The following is a 22,501-nucleotide window of genomic DNA, read 5'->3' as shown; positions in this document are numbered from 1 at the left end:
GGTGCGGGGCTAGGCAACCCCGCGCTGCCCTGCGCAACGGGACTGCCTGCCCCCTACCATTAAGGGCTGGGCCACACATGATCGTATTCCCCTTCGGGCCCGACACATGCCCACCGCCAAGTCGTCCGCGTCGGCGCCCCGTCCGGGACGTGTCCGGGACCACCGCGCCGTCGCAGGGTTCGGCACGTCCGGCCACTGCAGTTCGCCGTCGGGGAGGGTCCAGTCAGGTCCTTCGGAGGGAGGGTGCGGGTGGCGGCCTGGTGGCGGCGGGTCGCAACGGATTGGCTCTTTGGCGTCTTCTTTACGGTCGGAGGCAGCGGGTTTGGCGTCGCCACGGCATCGCGGCCCGTCGCGCTGCGCCGCGCTGCGCCCAAGGCTGCCCAAGGCCGTCTGCGAGCACAAACAAAGCGCTGCCCCTCCCCCTCACACGGTCCGGTCCTTTCCCCGGGCATTTATTGCGGTCATTCGATTTGCGTACCGTCCCCGCCGCGCGGCCCCGCAGTCCCGCCGGTCAGACCCGAGCATTTATTTTGAGCACCGTGGGCGACAATGCAGCCGAGGACGAGCAAGGCGGAAGGGCGTTTGGGGCGCCCTGCAGCTGGTCGGGGATGTGGCGGCCCGCATACGGTATTTTCGCTGGATACGGTTTTTTCTTTGCCGTATACGGTTTGGACCCGAAATGCTATTGGCCTGCCGATCGCCGCTGCTCGCAGAGTTGCCTACCCGCTACGGCGATCCGCTGCGCGCGGCCGTCGGTCGTCCGCGCGGCTCCGCGGGGCTTCGGGTTCGTGGCTCCGCCAGCAGGTGGCGCCGTGGTCTGAGAATGTAACTCAGCGTCAACGAGGCGCGGGCAGCGCAGCGGCGCCTCTTGAAATCGCAACAATGGGCGGTAAAGATCCGCGCCAGTGCGATTTCGCACGAAAGGGGATTCTCCATTCTCCGCGATATTCCGACCAATCAGCGAAGGCCGTGGCACGCGTGCTGTTTTTGGGGCCTGGAAGGCTGGAAGGCTGGACAGCTCAGCAGACTATAAAGCTCCTGGAAACGGGGTCAGCCTGACGCAGCCCGGAGACAACAATTAGCGGAATAAATTGTCGCCGGTGGCGGGAAAAATGGCGCGGCGGGCGCGCGTCGCGTCCTTGCGGATGGCCACGAGGGCGAGGCTGGCGCCTTGGCTGGCGCGCCGAATCCGCTAGCCGCCTCATCGGGTCCCTCTGGTCTTCGTCGCACTCCTGGGGCGTTCCGTTGGGGTGTGAGAGAGACAGGAGGCGATCTTTGAGGCGGCAGGTCAGGTCGCCGTCACGGCTCCTCGGCGACACACGCATTACACGGCGCGGTCACGGCATGGTCAAGGCCGGACCGCGTGTCGGCCGCGTGCCCGAGACGTGGTCACGCCCAAGCTGGCCATCCTGGCCACCCTGGCCACCCTCCAGACCGTCGGACTTCCTTTCCGAACGTAGAAAAAAGTTCTGACAATCCACCACGGCACGGAATCGAACCCGCGAACCGGCGTGCAGCCGGACAGACGCCGAGCGCGCTACCCACTGCGCCACGGCGCGAGAGGAGACGTCAATCGGAGCGGCGGCTGAGTGGTGGGGCGGCGGCGCGGAGGCGTGGTCCGGTATGCGGTATGCGGTCGTTATTTATCGAATCCGCTCGGCTCCGTCTCCCTCGCCGCCTATGCCTCTCTATCCCTTCTCCCGCGCTCGCGATTAAACCGCGTTTTTGCTTTAGTTTCGATGGCGGCCTGAGTTATTCTTTATTGTGTGCCTGCCTTGCCGGCCGTGCCGGCTGGCTAGCGAGCGAACCGCGTGGCGGCGCATCAACAGGACTCAGCGGCGCGTGGGTGTCGGCACTGCAACTCACACGCAGACACGCGCACACACACGCACACTCACAAACGCGCGCGCGCCCCGGCAGCTGCGAGGATCACACTCGGATCGGCGGTAATAATCAGCACGCTTCGACGGGTACGGCGGTACGGCACGCACGGCACGCGCCCCGCCTCTGTCTCTCTCTATCGCGAGCGAAGAACGGAGTCGCTCTCTAGTTGATCGAGGCGCGTGGGGAGCGTGAATCCGTCGTGTGCCGCTCGCCGTTTTCGGCGTTTTATTGGTGACACTATCTTTCTTTTTTCATGCCACGCGATCTTGTGTTTGATTTATAAAGTAAGATGCAAATTTCGCTGGAATCTGAATCATAAAGGAGGATTTTTTTCTGTCCGTGTTTGATAAAAGCGCGGACCATGGCCGGCTGGGACTCGGCTAGAAAGAGAGGGCTTTACGAGAAGCAAGAGGTCCGAGAGGTCGTCTCGGCGGTCTCGGTGAGTGTCGGTGACGGACGCGGACGGATGCCGTTGGGCTCAGGGGCCGCCATTTGTTTCCCGGGATTCATTTGTACGGAGAAAAAGGACGAAAGCCGGAGCGTGTTAATTGCTCCCTTGACGACCCGCCCCGCGATAACGGCTTGCGTAACAGCCATCCATCGCCACTTCGACAACTCAAATAAAGACACTTGACTTCTGAAAAATGTGCGGGTGACGGGAGTCGAACACGCACACTCCCGAGGGCTAGCGCTAACGACTAAGTGCAGTGCAACTGCTGCGCCACGAGTGCTAATCATCTGATTTTGATTGACGGAGGCAAAATGAATGAGTGGGAGTGGTGTCGAACCATGATACTGCCTGCCGAAAAACGGCGCAGTTGTGCTCACGGCTACGGAGGGGGTACAGGCCTCAAAGTTTCTCAAAAGGGACGCGCGGGAAACACAACCAGACCGAGATCCAGCTACAAGTCCCGCGGCTTCCGAGAGCCATAGAAATCGACAGTGGTCGCGTCCTCCGCGGTGCGGCGTGCGCGGCACTCCAGGCTCCAGCGATCGGCTCCGGCGACTGGCCGACGCGGCGGGCCGGCCGGCGGGTCGCGCGGTGAAAAGTGGCCGGTGTCTGGACCACGCCGAAGAGGGCCACGCCCGGGCCGGAGATGGCCTGTGACGGCTGTGGCGGCCGGGCCGGGCCGGGCCCCTGTCAAGGCCGAGGACGCACAGCACATTGACTGGCAGTGGCGGCGGCAGCACCGGCCAGGAATCTGCTCTGGTTCGCCCTGAGGGCGGGCGTCCACACCGGTCGGGGAGTCTCTTCTCTCCGAGCGTCTCTTCCCCTACCACCACGCGCACACACACAGACAGACACACACACACAACCACGTATACTGTATACTGTGCTCCAGCCTTTATCTTTGGAAAACGCCCACGACTTGCTCCTCGGGCCCCAGAGACGCGGTGACCGCGGCATCGGAACTAGGCAGCCACGCCTTGGATTATTCCTGTCGATATGTACCACCAAGTCGGCGAAAGATTGACGCCTCGGGCGTCGGGCGGGGCGGGGTGGGGCGATGCGGGCGGGGCGGGGCGGGGCGGGGCGGGGCGGGGCGGGGCGGTCGGGGCCGCTGAATGGATTTGATTAGCTCTATCCTAGAGCTCCATCCACACCGCGAAACATTGAGAACAGATAAAGTACAGCCTAATAAATCTCGTCACTTTTATTTTTAGTTGACGGACGTCCCGAGAAGTATTTTAGCAAGTCAGCTGTTTGTTTCGGTTCCCTTCCACTTGGTTTGGTTCGTTCGGCTCGTAATTCGCGCTTTTTCACTTGGCCCTCGTTCTTTGCACTTGAGTGACCAGCCTCGCTTGCAAACAATCCTTCCACGCCGCGTGCAATTTTCGGCACGCCAACCAATGTGAGTGGCGTGGCATCAGAGTGAGAGAGTCCTCTTCCTGGAGCAGGCTCCTCCACTAGCGGCAACAGAACTCGTATGCGCTGACTCACACACACACAAGCACACACACATACACGGGGGTATACTCTGTTGTGAAATTCGTGGCTCAGTGTCTCCAAGACCTCCTGATTGCACAGGGCCTGCCCAGGTGATTATATTTTTTATAAACTTTTATAAAGGTTTTTATAAAAATTTATAAATGTCGCTTCATTCAACGATATACAGATTGCATACTGCTGTATATAATTTTATAGTCATGAATACGATTTTATAAAGGGGTCTATAAAATTTTATAAACGTGTCTATAAAATTTCTTAAAATTTCTTAAAAAAGGTCTTATAAGAGCCTTTATAAAATTTTATGAAAAATAAAATTACCTGGGTGGTTTAAATTGTCAAAAAAACAAAATGTTTTATATCACTAAGGCGCCCTTGAAACCCTCTTTCCAGGCCAAAGCCGGGCGGCTTTCGCGAATCCTCAGGATGAGCCGTCGATACCGCAACAGATCCAGACAGGTGTTCCAGGCGGGCCAGACGGCCAGACCGGCGTGCAGCAACAGTACCGCACGCGCGTAGCACGCGCAGCACGCGTAGCACGCGCAGCTAGGGGCGCCTCGCTGCGAAACAACTCTTCCGGGCGAAACAAGAGCAGTTTCGGGAGGTCCGGCCGCGGCAAGCAGTGGGCCGGGAATAGGACCGGCCGGGCGGTTAGCGCGGCAGGACATGCAGCCACCACTTCCGGTCCGACAAGTTCTGCATTCGGACGGACACCAAGTTAGGTTAGGTTCTTGACGTTGCGCTGCGGTAGCCGCGTGCCCTAACGCACCGGGTAGCGCGGCCGTAGATTGATGGTTCGACTCTACCCTCCGACCGACATTTTGCCTCCTGCGATTCCTAGATTATTGTTACTCTTTTGAAGGAGGGGCTGGGGTCTTTGAATTATAAGTGCTCACAGTGCTACGCGATTTCATCCCCATAAAAATTGTTTGCCGTTTTCGTTTTGTCGGCAAAGCTCTGCGCGTTGTTCCCTTGGTTCCCTCCACCTGCCGTTTGTCGGGCCGGCCGGCCGCGCCGTCGTATCGCGCCGCCGTGTCCTGCAGGATAAGGACAAGGAATAAATCGGTCTCCCTCGCGCGCGCCTCCTCGCCGCTTCTCGCTGCTTCTCGCTCTGTCGTCTGGGCGGGGCCGCGGGGCCGCGGGGCCGCGGGCCGCGGGGCCGCGGGGCCGGGGCACTGCTCGGCCACCCGGCCAAAAGAGAGCAAGAGTGAGACAAGACGCCTCACTGACCAATCAATGCACGGCGCGTTCTCCAGGGCCTCCAGGGCCTCCAGGGACGCCGCACCACGCCGCCGGGCACCACTCCACCACAAGGAGCAGGAGGGAAACACAAAAAAAATTGATCCAGAAATTTCAAAATGATTTTATTATTGTGACACTCTGGGGAAAATGACGCAAGGCAGCATCGTAAAACTGAGGGTGACTTTTACATACGTGTCCCCGGCCGGCCTGCGCCACGCCATGGCCACGCCCAGAACAGCTGCCGGTGGTTGAACCCGAACCCGACGCGAGGATGTTCATGAACCCAAGTAGTAACGTCTCCATTTTAATTTAGAAAAAAGGAGAAAACTCGGCTGGTTTACTCGCTACTCCCCTCACCCTACTCGGCACCACCCCGGGGTTACGACACAACCTACCAGTAAAATTTTTTTGTCGCAGCTCAAAACAATGATTGAGACAGTTATTTCATCTCGGTGTACGTGCTGCATGCACACTATTGTCCAAAGTGTACGCTAATTTGAGATGACAGATGCGCGTTACCGAAGGCTACAGGAAACAAACGAATGCCGGCGTGGCTCTGTAGGCGTCCCCAGGCAGGGGTGGGGTGGGCAGAAAGGGAGGGGGGTAAATGAGGAAGATTTTCGAGCCCATCCCAGCCTATCGCATCGCCGCCTGCAAAAACAGAGGCAAGGGGAGGAAGTGGTCGGGGCACGGGTGGCCCCAGGCCGGCCCCGTGCTGGTGGCGGTAGAGGGGAGCCGGCGGCAACACTTGTGGAGCAACAACAACAACGCCAGCAACAACAACAACGGCAGCATCAGTCAAGAAGAATATCCGCGAGGTATAAAAGGCGGTGGATGAGCAAATGGCTTCAGTCCGAATCCATCCTTGTTCTGGCGAGTACTGGAAATCCAGCAGCGCTAGAAACATGAAGTCCTTCGTAAGTACAAAGCCAGTGCCGACTGGCATCCCCAAGGTCACGAGCTTAGGTGTCCTTGAATGCCTGAGTGTTTCGAATTTCGTTCCTGCTCGCCGGCTCACGACATCGCTCTGCTTCGCTCTGCACAGGTCGTCCTGTCCTGCGTCCTGGCCGTGGCCGTGGCCTCCTACGTGCCCGCCGACACCCCCGAGGTGGCCGCCGCCAAGGCGCAGCACTTCGCCGCCACACCAGCAGGCCACCGCCCGCAACTGGGCTAGCGATGTGGTCGTCAACAACCAGTGGGTGGCTGCTGCCCCTGCCTGGTCCAACGTGTGGACCGCCCGCGCCGCCAACTGGTACGCCCCATCCTGGCAGCGCTGGTACCAGCCTGCCCAGATCGCCGTCGTCAACGGCCACGTCCAGGACACCCCTGAGGTCGCCGCCGAGAAGGCCAAGCACTTCGCTCTGGTCGCCGAGGCCAACGCCCGCAACGCCGTCAGCGGTGGTGACGACGGTCAGTGGGTTGACGACGTGAACGTGCACGTTGCCGCCCCCGCCGTGGCCCGCGTCGCCGTCCACGCCGCCCACCCCGTGTCCTACGTCAAGAGCTACGCCGCCCCCGCCGTCTCCCACAGCTACGTCGCCGCCGCCCGCCACGTTCAGCCCGCCAACATCGTCGTCGCCAACGGCCACGTCCAGGACACCCCTGAGGTCGCCGCCGAGAAGGCCAAGCACTTCGCCCTGTACGCCGAGTCCGCCGCCCGCAACGCCGCCGCCGGCAGCACCGAGTGGGCCGACAACGCCGAGAACTGGAAGGCCTGGGGATCCCCCGCCGCCGTCTCCACCTACGCCGCCGTCGCCCCCGTCGTGTCCAGCGTGTACCCCTCCTGGGCTGTGAACCACGGTGTCGCCCCCATCGTCGTCGCCAACGGCCACGTCCAGGACACCGCGGAGGTCGCCGCCGAGAAGGCCAAGCACCTCGCCCTGGTCGCTGAGGCTAAGGCCCGCAACGGAGACTGGTCCGAAGTCGTCGCCCCCGTTGCCGTCGCCCCCGTCGCCCCTGTCGCCGTCGGCCGCGTGGCTCACGCCGTCGCCGCCGTGCCCGCCGTCGCCGACCTGCACTCCCAGTACCACGCCCAGGACGAGGCTGGCCAGTACACCTACGGCTACAACGGCGGTCTGTCCACCAAGGTAAGGGCCTGCAGGGCTAGGGCATCCCCCCCCCCCTCCTCCGCTGGGCAAACTGGTCCAGGTGACTTCCGCATAGCCGTGGGATGAGGCAGGACGGAGGGGGGTCGCGTGGACGAGCGTGGACGGGGCGCGGTCCAGGGTCAAGTCCACCATTAAGCTATTCGGTCATAATCGTCGCGGTGATGAATTGGTGGCGTCGGTTGCGTGTCCGAATCAGTCCAGCGCGCGCCGCGGTCAGGGAGGAGGGGGAGGGGGGAGCCTCGGCTGGTGAGCAGGCGGTTTATCACTTCCTCGGCAGCCCGCCTGTTAGAAATAGAGCACATTCAACTTCTATTTTTATAGTTGTATTTGAATATATTTTTTGTGACTTGTCCAGGCGGCTGCCTGCCGAAAAACTCAGCTTCCCGCGTCGCCTCGCGTTAGCGCCTTCCTTCTCATTAGCATGCGGACAAGACGGATCCGGAGCACCGGCCGGGAGGGGGGGGGGGGGGCTTATTTCGGCCGAGTGGGATATCGAGTTATCGATTCCCACTCCCATTCTCCGTGACGGCGTTTACCTTGGTCTTAATGGCGACACGCCCCGCCCCACAATCCTCCTCATGACTAGCCCCAATTTAATTTAATCTCATCTCTCCATTGTTTTTCTTTTTGCAGAACGAGGAGAAGACCGTCGACGGCGTGACCCGCGGTGCCTACTCCTACGTCGACGCCAACGGCATCGTTCAGTCCCGCAGCTACGTCGCCGACAGCTTCGGCTTCCGCGTCGCCGCCACCGACCTGCCCCAGGACGCCCCCGCCGTCGCCGCCGCCCCCATCGTCGCCGCCCCCGTTCGCTCCGTGTACGCCGCCCCCGCCGTGTACCAGCGCGTCGCCGCCGTGCCCTCCGCCCAGGTCGTCGTCAAGGCCGACGGCACCCTGGAGGACACCCCCGAGGTGGCGGCCGCCAAGGCCCAGCACTTCGCCGCCCACCAGCAGGAGCACGCCCGTCTCGTCGGCGGCGCCTGGTAATCCCGGCACCGGCAGCCACCCGGTTACCATGACGACCAACGCACCCCGTGCGCCATGAGGGGAAACACGAGTTACCAGCGTCGTTCTGGGCCGCCGCCACCGACGGCGTCCTTTTTGGAGACGCCGCGGCGGTGGCGTCGGCTACATCGGCGGACGACGCGCGGCGCACAGTCTGGCGGCAGTCCCTGGTGGACGCGGCCCGCACCGACCCAGTACCACAAAGTACATGTACAACGTTGTGATTTAGGATAGAGGGGGCAGAAGCGCTCGCGGGGCGTGTCGGAAGGACGCCGAAGACGAAAACTCCCCGCGGTGCGACCCCCGCCAACTAGACTGATGGAAACGACAAGGACGACTGAGGACTCTCTTTATGTTTTGTTAATTTTTAGGTTTCATTATTTGCTGATGAGACCGAAAAAAATTTAGTGAGTGGTTTGTGATATTCCACCCGTTATGCTACGCACCTCTTACGGACGAATAAATGATACAAGTAAAGCTCGCTGTGTTTTTGTTTTCCCTACGGCTCCCCTCTGCTGCGTCCTCACGTTCATCCGTTTGAACCTGTCGTTCGCCTGGCCGCGGGATTGAGGCACCTGAAGGAACCGCACGCAACGCGTTCCATTCTGGAGCGGCTGGCTGGGCAACGTCCGGATTGTGCTCAGCCAGCCGCGTGGTGCAAGCCGCCAGCCGCTAAGCCACCAAGCCGCCGAATTTCGCATTCCTAGCCGACAGTTCCCCAGCTCACGCTCCAGTGTAGCGATTTGGGCGGCTGGAGGCTGGAAGCCTTGGCTGACGAGAAGCATACGGCTGCTGGCTCTGTTGGGTGGCGAGCCCATTCAGCGGCCACGTCATGCGTGCGGCGGTGGCGGAAGGTGGCAGCATCAGGCAGCATCCGCGAGGAGACCAAAGAATTGAACAGGTGAGCCGAGGCTGAGGCTGAGGGGGTGGACAATGCGACAGTGCGACGGAATGGTGGGGCTGGCGGGGCTGGCGGGGCTGCCGTGGCCGTTGTGGGGGATTTGGGTGGAGGAGTTAAACTATCCCCCACCTCGCGTCGCCACTCCGCCACGCCAAGGCGGTGCTGATGCTCGTTTCGGGCGCAGCGCGCAGCATCCTCCAGAGCGTCCAGGACGTCCATGGCCCGCGCGCGCTCTCCGCACGCGTCCGCCGCGGCTGCGTGACGAAGCGGCGCACGGCCGAGACCTTGCCTCCCCCCCCCCTTTTCCCCCTCCCCCGCCACGCGCCACGGCCGTGTGTGTTGTCATAGGTCCGGAGCCGTGACGGCGAGTAACGAGTCCGAAGTAGCGAGAGAGCGTCTTTATTAGCCGGCATGATGATAACAAGAACAACTACCCGGGGGAAGGAGGAAGGATGTTGCAGCGAAGAGAGAAGTGTTGCTGCGGGCGTCGCGGGTGTCGCGGGGACGCCGGCAGAGGCTTCGTCGGAGTTCGACCGAAGTTTCGGCGTTGCAGCGCCAAGGCCCCCGATGAAGTTCGGAAGCCTCTAGACCGGCGGCCGGGCGGCGCGGCGGTCCGCTAGCTGGACCGTCGCCCCGCGGAGGTCGCGAACGAGGACGGGGAGGTGATGAGAAGCGTGAAGAGTGCATGGGGCGATGGTTCGTGTTCGTGGACGACGTCTCGGCCTACACCTGGGCCTGGGGCAGGTCGGAGGCCACGACACGGAAGCCACCCTCGTCGGCGACGTAGCTCCGGGACTGGATCTGGCCGTTGGGATCCACGTAGGAGTAGCTGCCTCGGGTCACGCCGTCGAGGGTCTTGGTCTCACTCTGCGGAGACAAACAAAAAAAAAAAATTAACAATAACTCAAAACTGTTCTTCCTTTCTCAATCCCTTCCCCCGCCACGCTAGATTGATTCCCCCCGCTGCGACGCGAGACACGACAAAGCGGTTGTCGCACAGCGCGCACCGCACAGCACCTTGGAGGCGACGTCGTTGGCGTAGCCGAAGGTGTACTGGCCGGCCTCGTCCTGCGCGTGGTACTGCGAGCTGAGGCCGCTGGACAGCGCCACCGGCGCCACCGGGGCCACGGGGGCAGCGCTCTGGAAGGAACACACATTCGAGGATCAGGTCGCAGTAAAGCCCTCAGATGCACGCGGATTAGACGCACAGGCCGTCCCGCGCAGTGCGCGCGGCGTGCAGAGCCTCACCCGGTAGGTGTAGGGGGCGAGCGGGGCGGAGACGTAGCGCCGATCCACGGGGTAGGCCGCCGACGAGGTGTAGTACTGGGGCTGGCTGCTGGTCACGTACCCACCGTTGCCTGCGCCCACAACAAGCGAATCGTTTGAAAAATAAAGGTCTGCAACTGCAGTTATTTCCCCCTTTTTTTCGGCAGTATGCTTACTTGCAAAACCGCTCCTGATCAGGGGCTGCTCCACGGCGGGGTCCAGGGCTCCGTTGGTGATGGACCACCTGCGGAGGAGAGAGAGTGGTAGAGCCGATTTAGCGAACAGTGGAAACGACAGAGACAGAGACGGGCTTTGGCGCGTTCGGACGCGGCGCCGTGGCGGTAGGCAACCCAGCTGACGCCGCTGCCCGATGGGTGGCGTGCTGAGCGGCGCACGGGGCACGGTGCGCTCGGCCCCGACAAGGACAAGGCAGCCCTCTGTGACGTCTTTAAGCCTCACCTGTAGGGCGCGCGGTATCCGGGCTGCAGGCCAGAGCCCCGGGACAGCTGCTCGGGGGCGGCGGGCTGCGCGGGGCCCACGGGCAGGTCGCTGGCGGCCACCCTGAAGCCGTTCACGTCGTCCGCAGTGTAGGTGCGCGTCTGCAGCTGGATTGGACGGGTTGGAAAAGCACAGTTTAGTAAAACGCCTCAGGAACAAACCTCGAACTTTACAATGTGCTGCCACTCACGCGGCCCAGAGGGTCGACGTAGGAGTAGGTGCCGCGGGTGACGCCGTCGGCAGTCTTCTGCTCGTGCTTGGCGGCGGAGGGGCCCGAGTAGCCGAAGCTGTACTGGCCGAGCTCGTCCTGGGCGTGGTATTGCGAGTAGACGGCGCCGATGTCAGGGTAGTCCGCGGGGTACGGGTAGGGGTAGCCCAGCACGCCGCCGACCGCCACCGAGACCAGGAAGACGACGAGCACCTGCGCGCCGACGATTGGAATAAAGGACATTGTCTCAAGTGATTATTTTTTCGTTCCCGCGGCGAGAGCGGCGTCTCTATTTCCTTCCGATGCCCCGCGGTTCCCAGGCCGGGTTATAAAACTCGCGCCTCCGACTCCGAATTATGAAAATCCGGCGATCCGGCGACAGGAGGCGGCCCGGCGGAGACAGGAAAGTGATTTACGCGCCGGCGGCACGCGACAGTGGCGGAGCGTGGAGGGGGGAGTGCTCGAATCCGCTCCGACTCTAGCCGACGTCAAAGTCGGCGTGTGCCTTGCGCGGGCAGCGAGTGTGTCCGGTTAATTAGCGTGGGAAATGACGGGCTGATCTGCATCCGAATGACCACCGGGATGACCGCCTCGATGACCACCAGCAACCGGCAAGGACCAGCCGCGCGTAGATTTGGCAAGGACGAGACCGACTGCTACTCTGTGGGTATTCGTTCCCCCTGGCAACGCGTGCTTCCAACCGAAGCGCCGCATCAATGTAGAAATAATTGTTCTGAAAAGGACAAGAACATCTGGCGGACTTTGTGACTGCCCACAAACCGATGATGACTCCACTGTCTTGCACGGTGCTCGCCAAAGGAACGGCCGGCTCAGACAACTAAATGGACATTACTGTACCCGAGAAGGGTACACGTACACATCAACGCGCTGCTTCGGCACTGTAAACACCTTCTGCGGACGCGGACCCCAAGGGTCGGCCCGCCAATGGGACGGGACGCGCTAAAAGCCGGAGCCGTTTATCTCCGGCCGAAAGCCTTTCTGCCAATAAACAGGACGTAGGCGCGATGCGGGACTCTATGGCTGCCAGCAGACCGAGGCAGTATCTCAGCCCGTGGCCTGGGGAGGGGAGGGGAGGGGAGGGGGAGCAACGCCGAAGAAAGGCACGCGTGCCCCCCTGCCCGTCCGGTGGCCGCTCCTTAAATCTGCGCCTCCAGGATAACAGAAGCGCTCCGGAGTGGGCGACAAATCGGCGTCGTCTAATAGGCGCGGCGTTGGCGGCCAGTGCGGCCGGTCGTGGCTCATCGCTGTGGTCACTGCACGCTTACAAGCGCGGGGGAATAAAAATGGCAGCTTTGCTTTTATGCGGCGGGGAGCAGGGAGGGTCCTCTTAAGCGGGATCGATTAGATAAGGAGAACGCGTTGACATTCGAAGGGAGAGGCGGTCACGGCGGCGGCCCGGGTGGCGACCGCACCCTTGGGAGGCCAACGACTGAACGAATGTACTGCACCTCGCTGTGCTTGAGACAGCAGGAATTAGGAGCTAATCAGGGAAGAAAATGCTCTCGAGAAGATCACACAACAACAGCAAAGGCGACCAAAAATTTGTCACATCAGAATCATTAATGCAACTGCAATTGAAACGGGTGGCGAAGAAAAACGCGCGGAGGAGGTTGGGGGAAGGCGCTCCAAGCTCCAAGTAGTGCATATGATTGAAAATCTGCTGGAGATGGAACGGGTCCGCGCTGGGCAGTCTGGGCGGGGGCGCGGGGGCGCGGGGGCGCGGCACGGCGGGGGCACGTCGCGCTGGTCGCGGTGCGGACTGCAGAGCGTGCGTGCGTGCATGGGCGGCGAGCGGTTCGAGTTGGAATTAGAGGACTGGCGGTCGGGCCAGGCCGCCGGGCCGTTGACCTACGCCTTGCACTTCTTGCAGGCGCCCCCGCCAGCCCAGAGCAGCGCACGGGGGCCGCGCCATTATTGGCAATCACCCTCAGCGGGCCGGTAAAAGCGCGCGCGTCGCTCTGTCTCTCTCGCACTCGCGGGCCGTCCCGTAGGGGCGCGAGAGAGACAGAGCGACGAATAGCTGTGCGGACTCGGCCTGGGGGGAGACCGCGAGGAAGACAATGCGTGCCCGCTGGCCGCGCTGCCGCCGGCGCCGGCCTGGCCGTGCGGGGCGCGGCGCGGCATGGGGTGGAGCCGGGTGGAGCACTGTGGGAGACGAGGACCTCGGCCACGCCGGCGTGCAGTGCGGCAGTGCAGCCCATCCGGCCTATTTGTTTCAGACAAATTTACGAGGCTCCATTCAGGGCTCCACTTTTGATGGCATGGCGTTCCGGCTGGCGGGGCGGGGCGGGGCGGGGCGGGGCGGGGCGTCCCTCCGCCGGGCATTTTATGGCGTCCGCGAATCGGGGACCTCGGCCAAGGCAGCCAGGCACAGCCAGGGGAAGGGGGTCTCCTAGCTCTGCAGCGCCACAGGAAAGGTGTGGCAGGGCACAATGTACGGCGCGGCGGCACCACAGCGCGGCGTGGCGGCCAGAGCGGCGCGTAAATTCAAATCGAGATGATCTCTGTGACGGGCTGGCTTGGCCGTCCGCGGCGTGGTGCGGCACTGCGGGGCCCTCCCCTCAAATAGCGCGCACGTCTGCCAGTCTGCCACCGTCGCCGACTTAAGGGACTTGGACGGGAAGAGGGCGCGGTGCACCTCGGCGCCAATGCTCTGCTAACAGAGAGAGACGAACCTATCGAGAACCTATCGATCGGCCAGGTTGTCTGAGCCCGTCGGGCCGTCGGGCCGTCGGCAGGGCGGCCGCGATTCACTTTGCACGTTGCGAAAGTAACGATGTAAAGATAGATCAATTTGGTCAATTTTTCCCTTGTGAAGAAAACTGAAATTTTCATACGAGCAGACAGAAAAGGGCTACACACAGAGAAGCAATACTGCAGCACATCCGTCGCCCACTACACTACTTTATCCTGGAGCAAAAGATTGAGTTGAGAACTCACAACTACACGAGTAAAGAGCGACAATTTAAAAGTCCTGAAACTATAAATTTTCTCGCGCAACAATGACTATCCTCCGCATGACACAAAAACGGGAACCGGAAAGGTACTCACGTTGGTCACCATGTTGCTGCGGGTAGTTGCCTGGGGTTGCCTGGGTTGCCTGCACTGCACTGAACGCGGCCGCGGCTGGCAGGGGAGTGTGCCGATTCCGGGGCCCGGCGACCATTTATAACAATTGCGGGCGTCGCGCGGGTCCGGGCCGTCCGGGTCCGGCCGCCGGGATGGGGTCCCGTGGGTCCGGCCGGTGCGGCCAGTGCGGCCAGGCCGGCCAGGCCGGCCAGGCCGGCAGAGGGATCCGGGAAGGAGCAGGGAGCAGGGCGAGGGGAACGGAAGGGAGCGGAACGGCAGCGGCTCCTAGGATCCAACAGGCGATGCGCGCCGAGGGGCGGGGAGGGGGAGGGGGAGGGGAGGCAGGGGTGGAGGAGGAGCCGGCTCGCCGCGCGGAGGGGAGGGGGAGGGGTAAGTCTAAGTCACACGCAGGGTAAGGAACTACATGAACCGGCCAGACCATTTCTTTTTAATGCTTCCGCTGTTCCTGGCCGTTCATTGCTCAAGGCCGAATTTCGGTACGAGATACTTTGTATGCCGGCTGCCCGGCGTGCTCGGCCGGGCGAAGCTGATTTGCACGGCTTAAATTTGCAAACTCCGCGGCGCTGCTGCGGCCGCCTTGATTTTTTGGGAGTCTCGGTTCGGGCGGCGCCGGCACCACGCAGCGCCAGAACCGTCAACTTTAAGCCCCCCGAAAAATTAAAAGAATTATTAGAACAAATTATTCCGAGATAAGGAATCAGCTGTGTTTCTTCATCACTACTTGGGATCCGGTGAAAATTGAAAATTTGAAAAGTACCAGACTGTGGCAGCAAGAGGTTGAAAAACTACGCGGCCCGTTTTCGACTTTGAAAAAAAATTGATAATTCGCGAAAGGACGAGGTACATAGAAGCAAGGCTGCCGATGGGGGTCGAACCCGCTGGGCCATCACTGAAAACAGTTGAGCCGTCTCCGACTATCCTTGGCGACTGACGGTTGGGAAAGGTCGCGCCGTTAGTTCCTTGGAAGGACCCCTTTACTGGATTTGAAGTCCAGGGTGCGCCCTGCAGAGCGCCTGCGAATTGCGGCGTAGGCCAGCCCGCAGCACTCGGGAGTGTTGCATGGCAACCAACGGCCTACCTCGCAGGCGCCAAGGGTCACCTCAGTACGAAACGATGTTGAATATTTTCGAGTTCAGCCACCCACGTACATCCGAATCTTTGTGATACAGCAAACCCATTTCTCAGCGAAAACTGAAGGCCTGATTCGCCAACATTCCAGTGCGTGATAAGTCATCATCTAGCGTAGTGTTCGAAAATTCCCGGGAACAATCATTCAGGGGAATATTCCCGAGACTTCCCGGGAATTCCCGGGAATATTCCCACTTGGCCGGGAACATTGCTTCATATGAAACCCATCACTTTTGATAAAAGTTAAATTTTTTAATACGAAATTTTTTGATAGAAAACTATTTTTTGATTACAAAACGTTTTGTTTTGTTCCCTTCTGAAAGAAAAATGGAAATACACTCATGTGTTTCATAATTTTTACTTGATACCTTGCGTGTTCTACATTTTTCCTGCAAAAAAACCAGCTGTTTTTAGCCATTTTTTAAATTCCCGGGAATTTCCCATTTTTGGGGTTTGATTGTGCCCGGGAACGTTCCCGGGAATTCCCTAAATTCCCGGGAATATTCCTACCTTTTAGAACACTAATCTAGCGCGTTATGACATCGCGCTGCTCGCTATAAATCGAGGTCGGTCCGCGACCACCGCGTCGAGACTTGCGAACCCGCGGCCGTTTTCCCAAAAAGGCTGCACGCCGCTCGCCGTTTGGGGCCGTTTGGGCTGACGGAGTCGCCTCGGTCCGCCCGCCCCGGCCGGCCAGTGGCCCAGGCCTGTCATCGGCGTACTCTGCAGTCGGGGCGTCGGGGCGAATTTACGGACGCGGCGAGCGAAATGTATAACACGGCGGCCGAGCAGACCGATTCCGCGCGAGGGCGGTGTCTCCCTCGCACTCGCGGGCCGTCCCATGTGGGTGCGAGAGAGACAGAGCGTTCGCTCGGGATCGGCCTGCAGTGCGGAGGCGTGGCAGGCCGCTCACCTGCAGCAGCCTCTGCCGGGGCGCGTCCCACAGTGGGCCAGAAGACCGGTGAGGCGGCCAAAACTCTAGACGCGTTTTGAGCTCCAGAATCGCTGAATGGGACTCGAACCGAGCGTGTGACCCCATCAATGGACTGCTCTCCGAACGAGGAATCCATTGGTGGGGTCACACGTTCGGTTCGAGTCCTGCTTAGCGACTCTAGAGCTCAAACCGCGCCTAGAGTTTTGGCCGCCTCTCCGGTCTTCCGGCCCACTGTGCGTCTCCGCGTTCGACACCACGCGCTACGCGCTTCTCCGCCAAGTGCAGCCGAGTGCAAGGTGCAAGTGCAGGCCGGCGTGCATTATGGTGTCGCCGCCCTCCGCCCCGCCTTGCCGAGCATGGCGGAGCATCGCCGAGCATCGCCGAGCTGTCGAGCAAATCTCGCGAGATATTGTCCTGGGAGCGCGCCTTGCTCACTCCTTTGCTCACGCCTTGCCTTGCGCCCGCGCTGCCAGCACACTGATTCCGAGAGTCGTTTTCTTCGATCTGCCTCTCTCGCACTCGTGGGGCGTCCTGAACAGGTCAGAGAGGGATGGTGCGACGAAAACGAATCTGGGAATCAGTCTACAGTGTCGCGTTACCGGCCGCGGCGCGGATAGAGTCGTCAAAGTGCGCGAGCAGCTGTCTCTCTCGCACCCGCACGGGACGCCCCGAGAGTGCGAGGGAGACGCCTCCGGCTCGGAATTCGTCTGCAGAAGGAAAGGATTGGACGTTGTGCTCTCCGTCACCAGCATCGCGAGACAACGCGCTGCGGCACGGTGGTGGTGGGGTTCGAGTCCTGGCATTCTTCACCATTTTTTTTTTTCAAAGTTTCAATTCAATTTTTACCCGCTTTGACATTTTGTCTAATTGCCGTATCTTCGCTTAGAGTAGCATGGTGCAACTCTCAGCGCAGGGCATCGCGGCCCGAGAGCGCAGAGCCATTTCTTTTCATTTTTGAATGAAAGTTGCTCCTGCGGAGTCCAGTTTGAACTGTAATCGCTGGCGCTGGTTATGTTCGCACGTCGCGTACAATGCAGCTGGAGGAGGGCGCCTGTACGGTAGGCAAGCCAACCGGCGCGGCGCCCGCTGCGCAGGCAAGCCAACCGACGCCGAAGTGCGGCGGCCCCGCGAAGCACGGCGCTGTTCTACGCTGTTCGCCCGAATCGACTTGTCGACTTCCTTTGCCGCCTCAGCCACTCCCTCTCCTCGGCGTCGGCGTCCTCCGCGCCGTGCTGCCGTGCCAGGCACAGCCGCGGCAGGCGAGGGGGGCGTCGGCTAGGCGTCGGAACCCGGCGCCGGGTCGCGTACCGGGTACCACCGCGGCGGCGGCGCGGTCTCCGCCTCCGTCTCCGCGACGCGGTGCAGGCTGCTGTAATATTTGCGGAGCGAGCCGCAGTTCTGCCACGCTCCACAATCGCAGCCGTCAACACGGGCACGCTTCTCGGAAGGCCAATCGGCCGTGGAAGGTTTCGAGCGTCCAGGCCGGTCGAAAAGCGTCGCCGTGGTCCGCCGAGTGCGGCGACCCGCGACGTGCCGGTTCAGGACACGACACCTGTGAGAGTGGCCGCCTGCGTGCGTTCGGCGCGGGCAGCGCGTCCACGGCACGACACTCGGCACACGGCAGTGCCAGCAGTACCCATTAACTGGTTGCCGAGAAACACCGCGGGCTAAACCGCCCGGCCTGGTCTAGCCCGGCCGCCGTAGGCCGCCGGCCTGCCGTAGTCCTGTATAGTCGAGTCGAGGCAGTCAAGGCCGTGCGAATGCGGCTCGGCGGGCGGGCCGGGCCGTCGTCGGCAGGCCTAGTAACCACAGCATGACACCAGTGGGGGCAGGCCGCAGCTAGCCGCAGCTAGCGGCAGCCGGCTGAATTGCGCTGCCGCTCCGACAGGTAGAACAGGCGGCACAGGCGTTTCTCTGGTGTCACATCCAGGGGAAATTCAAAGTAATGAAAGATTTTGTTTTCCCGATTTTCCAAAATAAGGGACAATGAGTTTTACATTTTGAACTCCCAATTTAAAAAAACGGCGAAAAATGGATTGAAACAGTGTGCATGCATACTTTTTATATTTTAAGAATTTCGTTTCCCGAACACCACGTAATTCAGATGGAAAAGCAGCTAGAGGCGGCGCCGCTTCGGCCGCGTAACCGAGTGCGCGCGTCACGTCACGTCAGAGAGAAAAGGTCTGGTCACCCGATGGTCCTCGTTCAGCAAGCGCAGCGCAGCTCAAGCGCCGTGCGTAGATAAAATCGAACCGTCTCTCAGACTTTCGAAAACAACCTACCACACCGCCACGGCCGTTTCGCCAAGCAGCAGGGAAGTGCCAGATTTTAGCCAACCGGCAACAAAGGCATAAAATTCGTGGCATTCCCTCCCCCCTCCTACCTCGCACTACACTCTCAAAACCAAGAAATTTTTTTTAAAAAAAAATTGAATATTTGTTGAAATTTTCCTTTGAAGATTTGTGTGATTTGGCGAAGCTCTGGATGATCGAAAATTGCTTCTTGTGCTTTAGCCCCCCCTCCCCCTAATTTTATCAATCCGTGCGCACCACGCTGGCGCCACGCTCCACCACGCCGCGGGTGGGCTACCCGCTCAGGCCCGGCGGCCCCCCGCGATAAATGATGCCAACTATCTTATTCCCTGGGTCACCGAGGGGAAAACGAAACGATAAACTTGAGACGCGTTCGACGACGGAGCGCGGAGCGCGCGTCTCTAGGCGTCCGTCCGGGCTCAGCTTCCCTCCTTACCTTCGGGAAGAATGGGAGGAGGGGGGGAAGGGGGGTGTCAAGGTCCCTCCATGCGACCAGCGTCTACCTGACCCAGTGAATCGATCCGCTGATTATAGTGGTTGCAGTCCTGCAGTCCTGTCCTGCTGGTCCGCGGCGGGTCGGCATCGGGCCCACCACCGTCAAGAGAAAGATAGCGACCTCACGCTATTACGGCATGGCATGTCCGAGGCATGTCCCAGCCGATCGCCATCCACGCCCTGCGCAGGCCCAGCCCAGGCACCCGGGCAGGGCTTTCACTAACGCTGGCCGTGCCGCCCAGACTTATCTCCTGCAGATAAACACCATCGCGTCCCCACAACTCTGCGATCGGCGATGTAGTACTTGGCTGTGTACCCCTGCCGGCCATGGCGCCCCGCCTGGCCTGCCTGGCCCAGCCCCACCGGGCAATGTCACTTGGATGTCAGAGTCAGGAGGAAGTGGCGAGCAAGCGGCACCGCGTTGCGTTCCCCCGGAATGTTCCCGTGTGATGCTTCTTCCCGTAATGAAAGCAATGATGCAATGCAGCGGGCATGGCAACCTCTCGAGTAAATCCTTCCTCTACACTAGTGCGCACGCACCCTTCAGATCCCCACGAGCGAAGTGTGACTTCTCGAAAGAGCAATAGAAAGGAAAAACTGACATAGCTGGGTCCTTCCCATTTACACAATTTGCAATGCTAATGCACAGGTGGGCCCAGGTGGGGCTCCGACACCATGGGTAACAGTGACTGTCGCCGTGCGTTACAAGTGTACCGTAAAAATCGTGATGAAAGTTGTGCAACAAGCAGTTGCATGAAGTTTTCAAAAATGTCAATTGAATTGAGGCTAGGAACACTTCAACTTGTATAATTACAGATAAATTGTATTCTTAGGGAAACTAAAACCAAAATTTAAAAAATGCAGCGTGTTTATTGAACACCTGAACAGATTCACAAAACCAAAAGAGCAGAGTTTAATGTAAAAACAAAATTTATGCACTCCAACAAATCATTCAAACCTAAAGTTGCAATAAAATAAGTCACAGCTTCACAACTTTATAAGTTAACAGTTTCAGAAATGGTAACAACTATTTGTACATAATGGAATGAATACAACAACACTTTAAAGCTTAAGAACATCTTGAACAGCCTTAACAATGTGGTTAGCACTGATGCCGAACATATCGAGCAAGACATCAGAGGGACCAGAGCGGGGTACTCTGGGGACAGCCAGCTTGCGCACAACAATGTCACGGTGCTCAGCAACAGCAGACATAACAGCCTCACCAATACCACCCTCAGGGTAGTGATCTTCAACGGTGACAATGCGGCCTCCGCATTCCTTGGCGTTCTTGACAATAGCCTCAACATCAATGGGCTTGATGGTGAAGGGATCCATCACACGAGCATGAATGCCAGACTTGGCCAGCACATCAGCAGCCTTCAGAGCTTCGTAGAGGGTCACAGCTGCACCAATAAGGAGAACCTGGTCCTTGTCGGACTTCTTGACAATCTTGGCCTTTCCAACCTGGAAGGTCTCGTCGTTGGAGTAGATGACAGCAGACTTGGGGCGGGAGGTTCTGGTGAAGGTGATGCCAGTGGTGTTGGCAGCCAACTCAATGGCACGCTCAGTACTCACAGCATCAGAGGGGTAGAACACGGTGGCTGTGGGGATGGAACGGAACATGGCAAGATCTTCAAGAGCCATCTGGCTGGGACCATCCTCACCAATGCTGACACCGCAGTGAGATCCAACAAAGTTGCAGTTGGTCTGAGAAATGGCACCCATACGAATCTGGTCGAAAGCACGAGTGAAGAAGGTGGCAAAGGTGGACACGAAGGAAATGACACGGTTGCGGCAGGCAGCTCCAATACCAACGCCAACAAGGTTCTGCTCAGCGATGAAACATTCAATGTACTGAGCAGCATTCTCAAGCTTCAGCTTCTCAGAGAAGGTTGAGTTCTTGGTGTCACCATCAAGAGCAATGACTCGTGGGTTGTTCTTGCCAATCTTCACAAGAGCGGTACCATACGCTTCACGGGTGGCAATAGCATCGCCCAACTTGTAAGCAGGGGGAGATGAAAGCTTGACAGTCAGGTTGACAGCAGGTGCGTCATCCTTCAAGGGCTTCTGGGGCTTCAACAGAGCAGCACCAGTGTTCTTGATTTGCTTCTGAACGTGAGCGATGACGGCATCAGACTTGGCGCCAAGAACAGTTCCGTGCCACTTCTCCTTGTCTTCGATGTCTGGGAAGCCCTTGCCCTTCAGGGTCTTGGCCAGAAGACAGGTGGGCCTGTCCTTGGTACTGGCAGCTTCATGGAAAGCCTTGGCAACCTCCTCAATATCGTGGCCATCAATCACCAGAGAGTTGAAGCCGAAAGCATCAGCACGCTTGCGGTAGGTCTCCATGTTGTGACCAAGAGATGTGGGCTCAGACTGTCCAAGGCGGTTGACATCAATGATCATGCACAGGTTGTCGAGCTTGTAGTAGCTGGCGAAGTTCATGGCCTCCCAGACAGAGCCCTCAGCGCTCTCACCATCACCCAGCAGACAGTACACCCTGTAGGAAGCCTTGTCGATGTACTTTCCAACGTAGGCCATACCACAGGCAATGGAGAGACCCTGACCAAGGGAGCCAGTGCCCACATCGATGAAGTTCAGACGAGGGGTGGGGTGACCCTCCAGGTCGCTGTCGATCTTGCGCAGGTTCATCAGGTCAGAGGTGGGGAAAAGTCCAGCCTCGGCCCAGGCGGCGTACAGGATGGGGGCGGCGTGGCCCTTGGAGAGGATGAAGCGGTCGCTGGAGGCATCGCGGGGCTCGGACACCTTGTACCTCATGGTGTGGAAGAAGAGCACGGACATGATCTCGGCCATGGAGGCGCATGTCGTGGGGTGTCCTGACTTGGTGACATTGGTGGAGGTGATGGAGTGAATGCGGAGCTTGTTAGCCAGGTCCTTCAGCTCCTGAAACCAACAATGAGCGACACCATCAGATCGATGTTCCAATCAATCGAACGCACTGATGCAATCCACACGCGCAGGTGGTCTAGAGGTAAAGCGAACGTAACCACAGCACAACAACAGTCACACACTCACCTGCACGGTTTTCGACTCCAGTTTGTGGTAGTTGGACATGGTGGTTTCGTTGAATAGACAAGACAGGAGCTTGAACCTCTAGCGCGTGCTGAGAGCGACCGGCAAATGGGACGGAGCGAAGATCAGCGGGCACGGTCCTCAAGTTCACTGTGGGCTCGGCACGCCGCGGACGCGTTCGAAACGCAGGCTTTGCTGTCACGGTGCCCCTCACTCCCACAGAATGGCCCCTCGTGCGACAAAGACAGCTGCAAGCAAGTTTCACACGCAGCCCTGCAAGGTGGTTTCGGGATGGACAACATCACAGAGTGAAAAAGAACTCTACACCGGCGCTGCCAACTTCTGCATTTAGCGTACCTTGAGAGCCATACCATCATCCAAAGACGTTCGAGTCACTTTTATTTGAAACATAAAGAAGAGGAAGTGAT

General features: G+C 59.6%; 3 protein-coding genes across 3 annotated transcripts; 1 reads left to right on the top strand and 2 right to left on the bottom strand.

The window, feature by feature from the left end:
• Positions 1-5,979: 5,979 nt before the first annotated feature.
• LOC117641033 lies at positions 5,980-8,665 on the top strand. The gene is given in 4 exon segments (XM_034378130.1): positions 5,980-5,991; positions 6,120-6,215; positions 6,217-7,161; positions 7,816-8,665. Coding segments are annotated over 4 exon segments (1,407 nt in total). The 3' UTR covers positions 8,170-8,665.
• Positions 8,666-9,471: 806 nt separating this feature from the next.
• On the bottom strand, positions 9,472-14,213 carry LOC117641043. The gene is made up of 7 exons (XM_034378142.1): positions 14,133-14,213; positions 11,043-11,273; positions 10,814-10,959; positions 10,531-10,598; positions 10,337-10,446; positions 10,106-10,228; positions 9,472-9,955 (listed from the first exon to the last, which is right to left on the bottom strand). The coding sequence occupies exons 1-7, from the start codon at positions 14,142-14,144 to the stop codon at positions 9,812-9,814; spliced, it is 834 nt and encodes a 277-aa protein (XP_034234033.1). The 5' UTR covers positions 14,145-14,213; the 3' UTR covers positions 9,472-9,811.
• Positions 14,214-19,890: 5,677 nt separating this feature from the next.
• LOC117642275 (transketolase-like protein 2) lies at positions 19,891-22,298 on the bottom strand. The gene is made up of 2 exons (XM_034380286.1): positions 22,077-22,298; positions 19,891-21,944 (listed from the first exon to the last, which is right to left on the bottom strand). The coding sequence occupies exons 1-2, from the start codon at positions 22,113-22,115 to the stop codon at positions 20,103-20,105; spliced, it is 1,881 nt and encodes a 626-aa protein (XP_034236177.1). The 5' UTR covers positions 22,116-22,298; the 3' UTR covers positions 19,891-20,102.
• Between the last annotated feature and the right edge of the window lie 203 nt (positions 22,299-22,501).

The sequence above is a fragment of the Thrips palmi genome, unplaced genomic scaffold, assembly GCF_012932325.1.
Source record: "Thrips palmi isolate BJ-2018 unplaced genomic scaffold, TpBJ-2018v1 HiC_scaffold_1, whole genome shotgun sequence".
NCBI classification, from domain to species: domain Eukaryota; kingdom Metazoa; phylum Arthropoda; class Insecta; order Thysanoptera; family Thripidae; genus Thrips; species Thrips palmi.
Note: the sequence above shows the minus strand (reverse complement) of the source record. Positions and strands in the feature narration are given on the sequence as shown.

What these genes read in the sequence shown, in the direction of transcription:
- LOC117641043 (XM_034378142.1), bottom strand. An exon ending in ACGTCGACCCTCTGGGCCGC is followed by an intron (nt 10,960 to 11,042) that starts GTGAGTGGCAGC and finishes CGTCCAATCCAG; the next exon opens with CTGCAGACGCGCACCTACAC. An exon ending in CCAACGACGTCGCCTCCAAG is followed by an intron (nt 9,956 to 10,105) that starts GTGCTGTGCGGT and finishes TTGTCTCCGCAG; the next exon opens with AGTGAGACCAAGACCCTCGA.
- LOC117642275 (XM_034380286.1), bottom strand. Translation starts at nt 22,115, where the DNA reads ATGTCCAACTACCACAAACTGGAGTCGAAAACCGTGCAG. An exon ending in TGGAGTCGAAAACCGTGCAG is followed by an intron (nt 21,945 to 22,076) that starts GTGAGTGTGTGA and finishes TGTTGGTTTCAG; the next exon opens with GAGCTGAAGGACCTGGCTAA.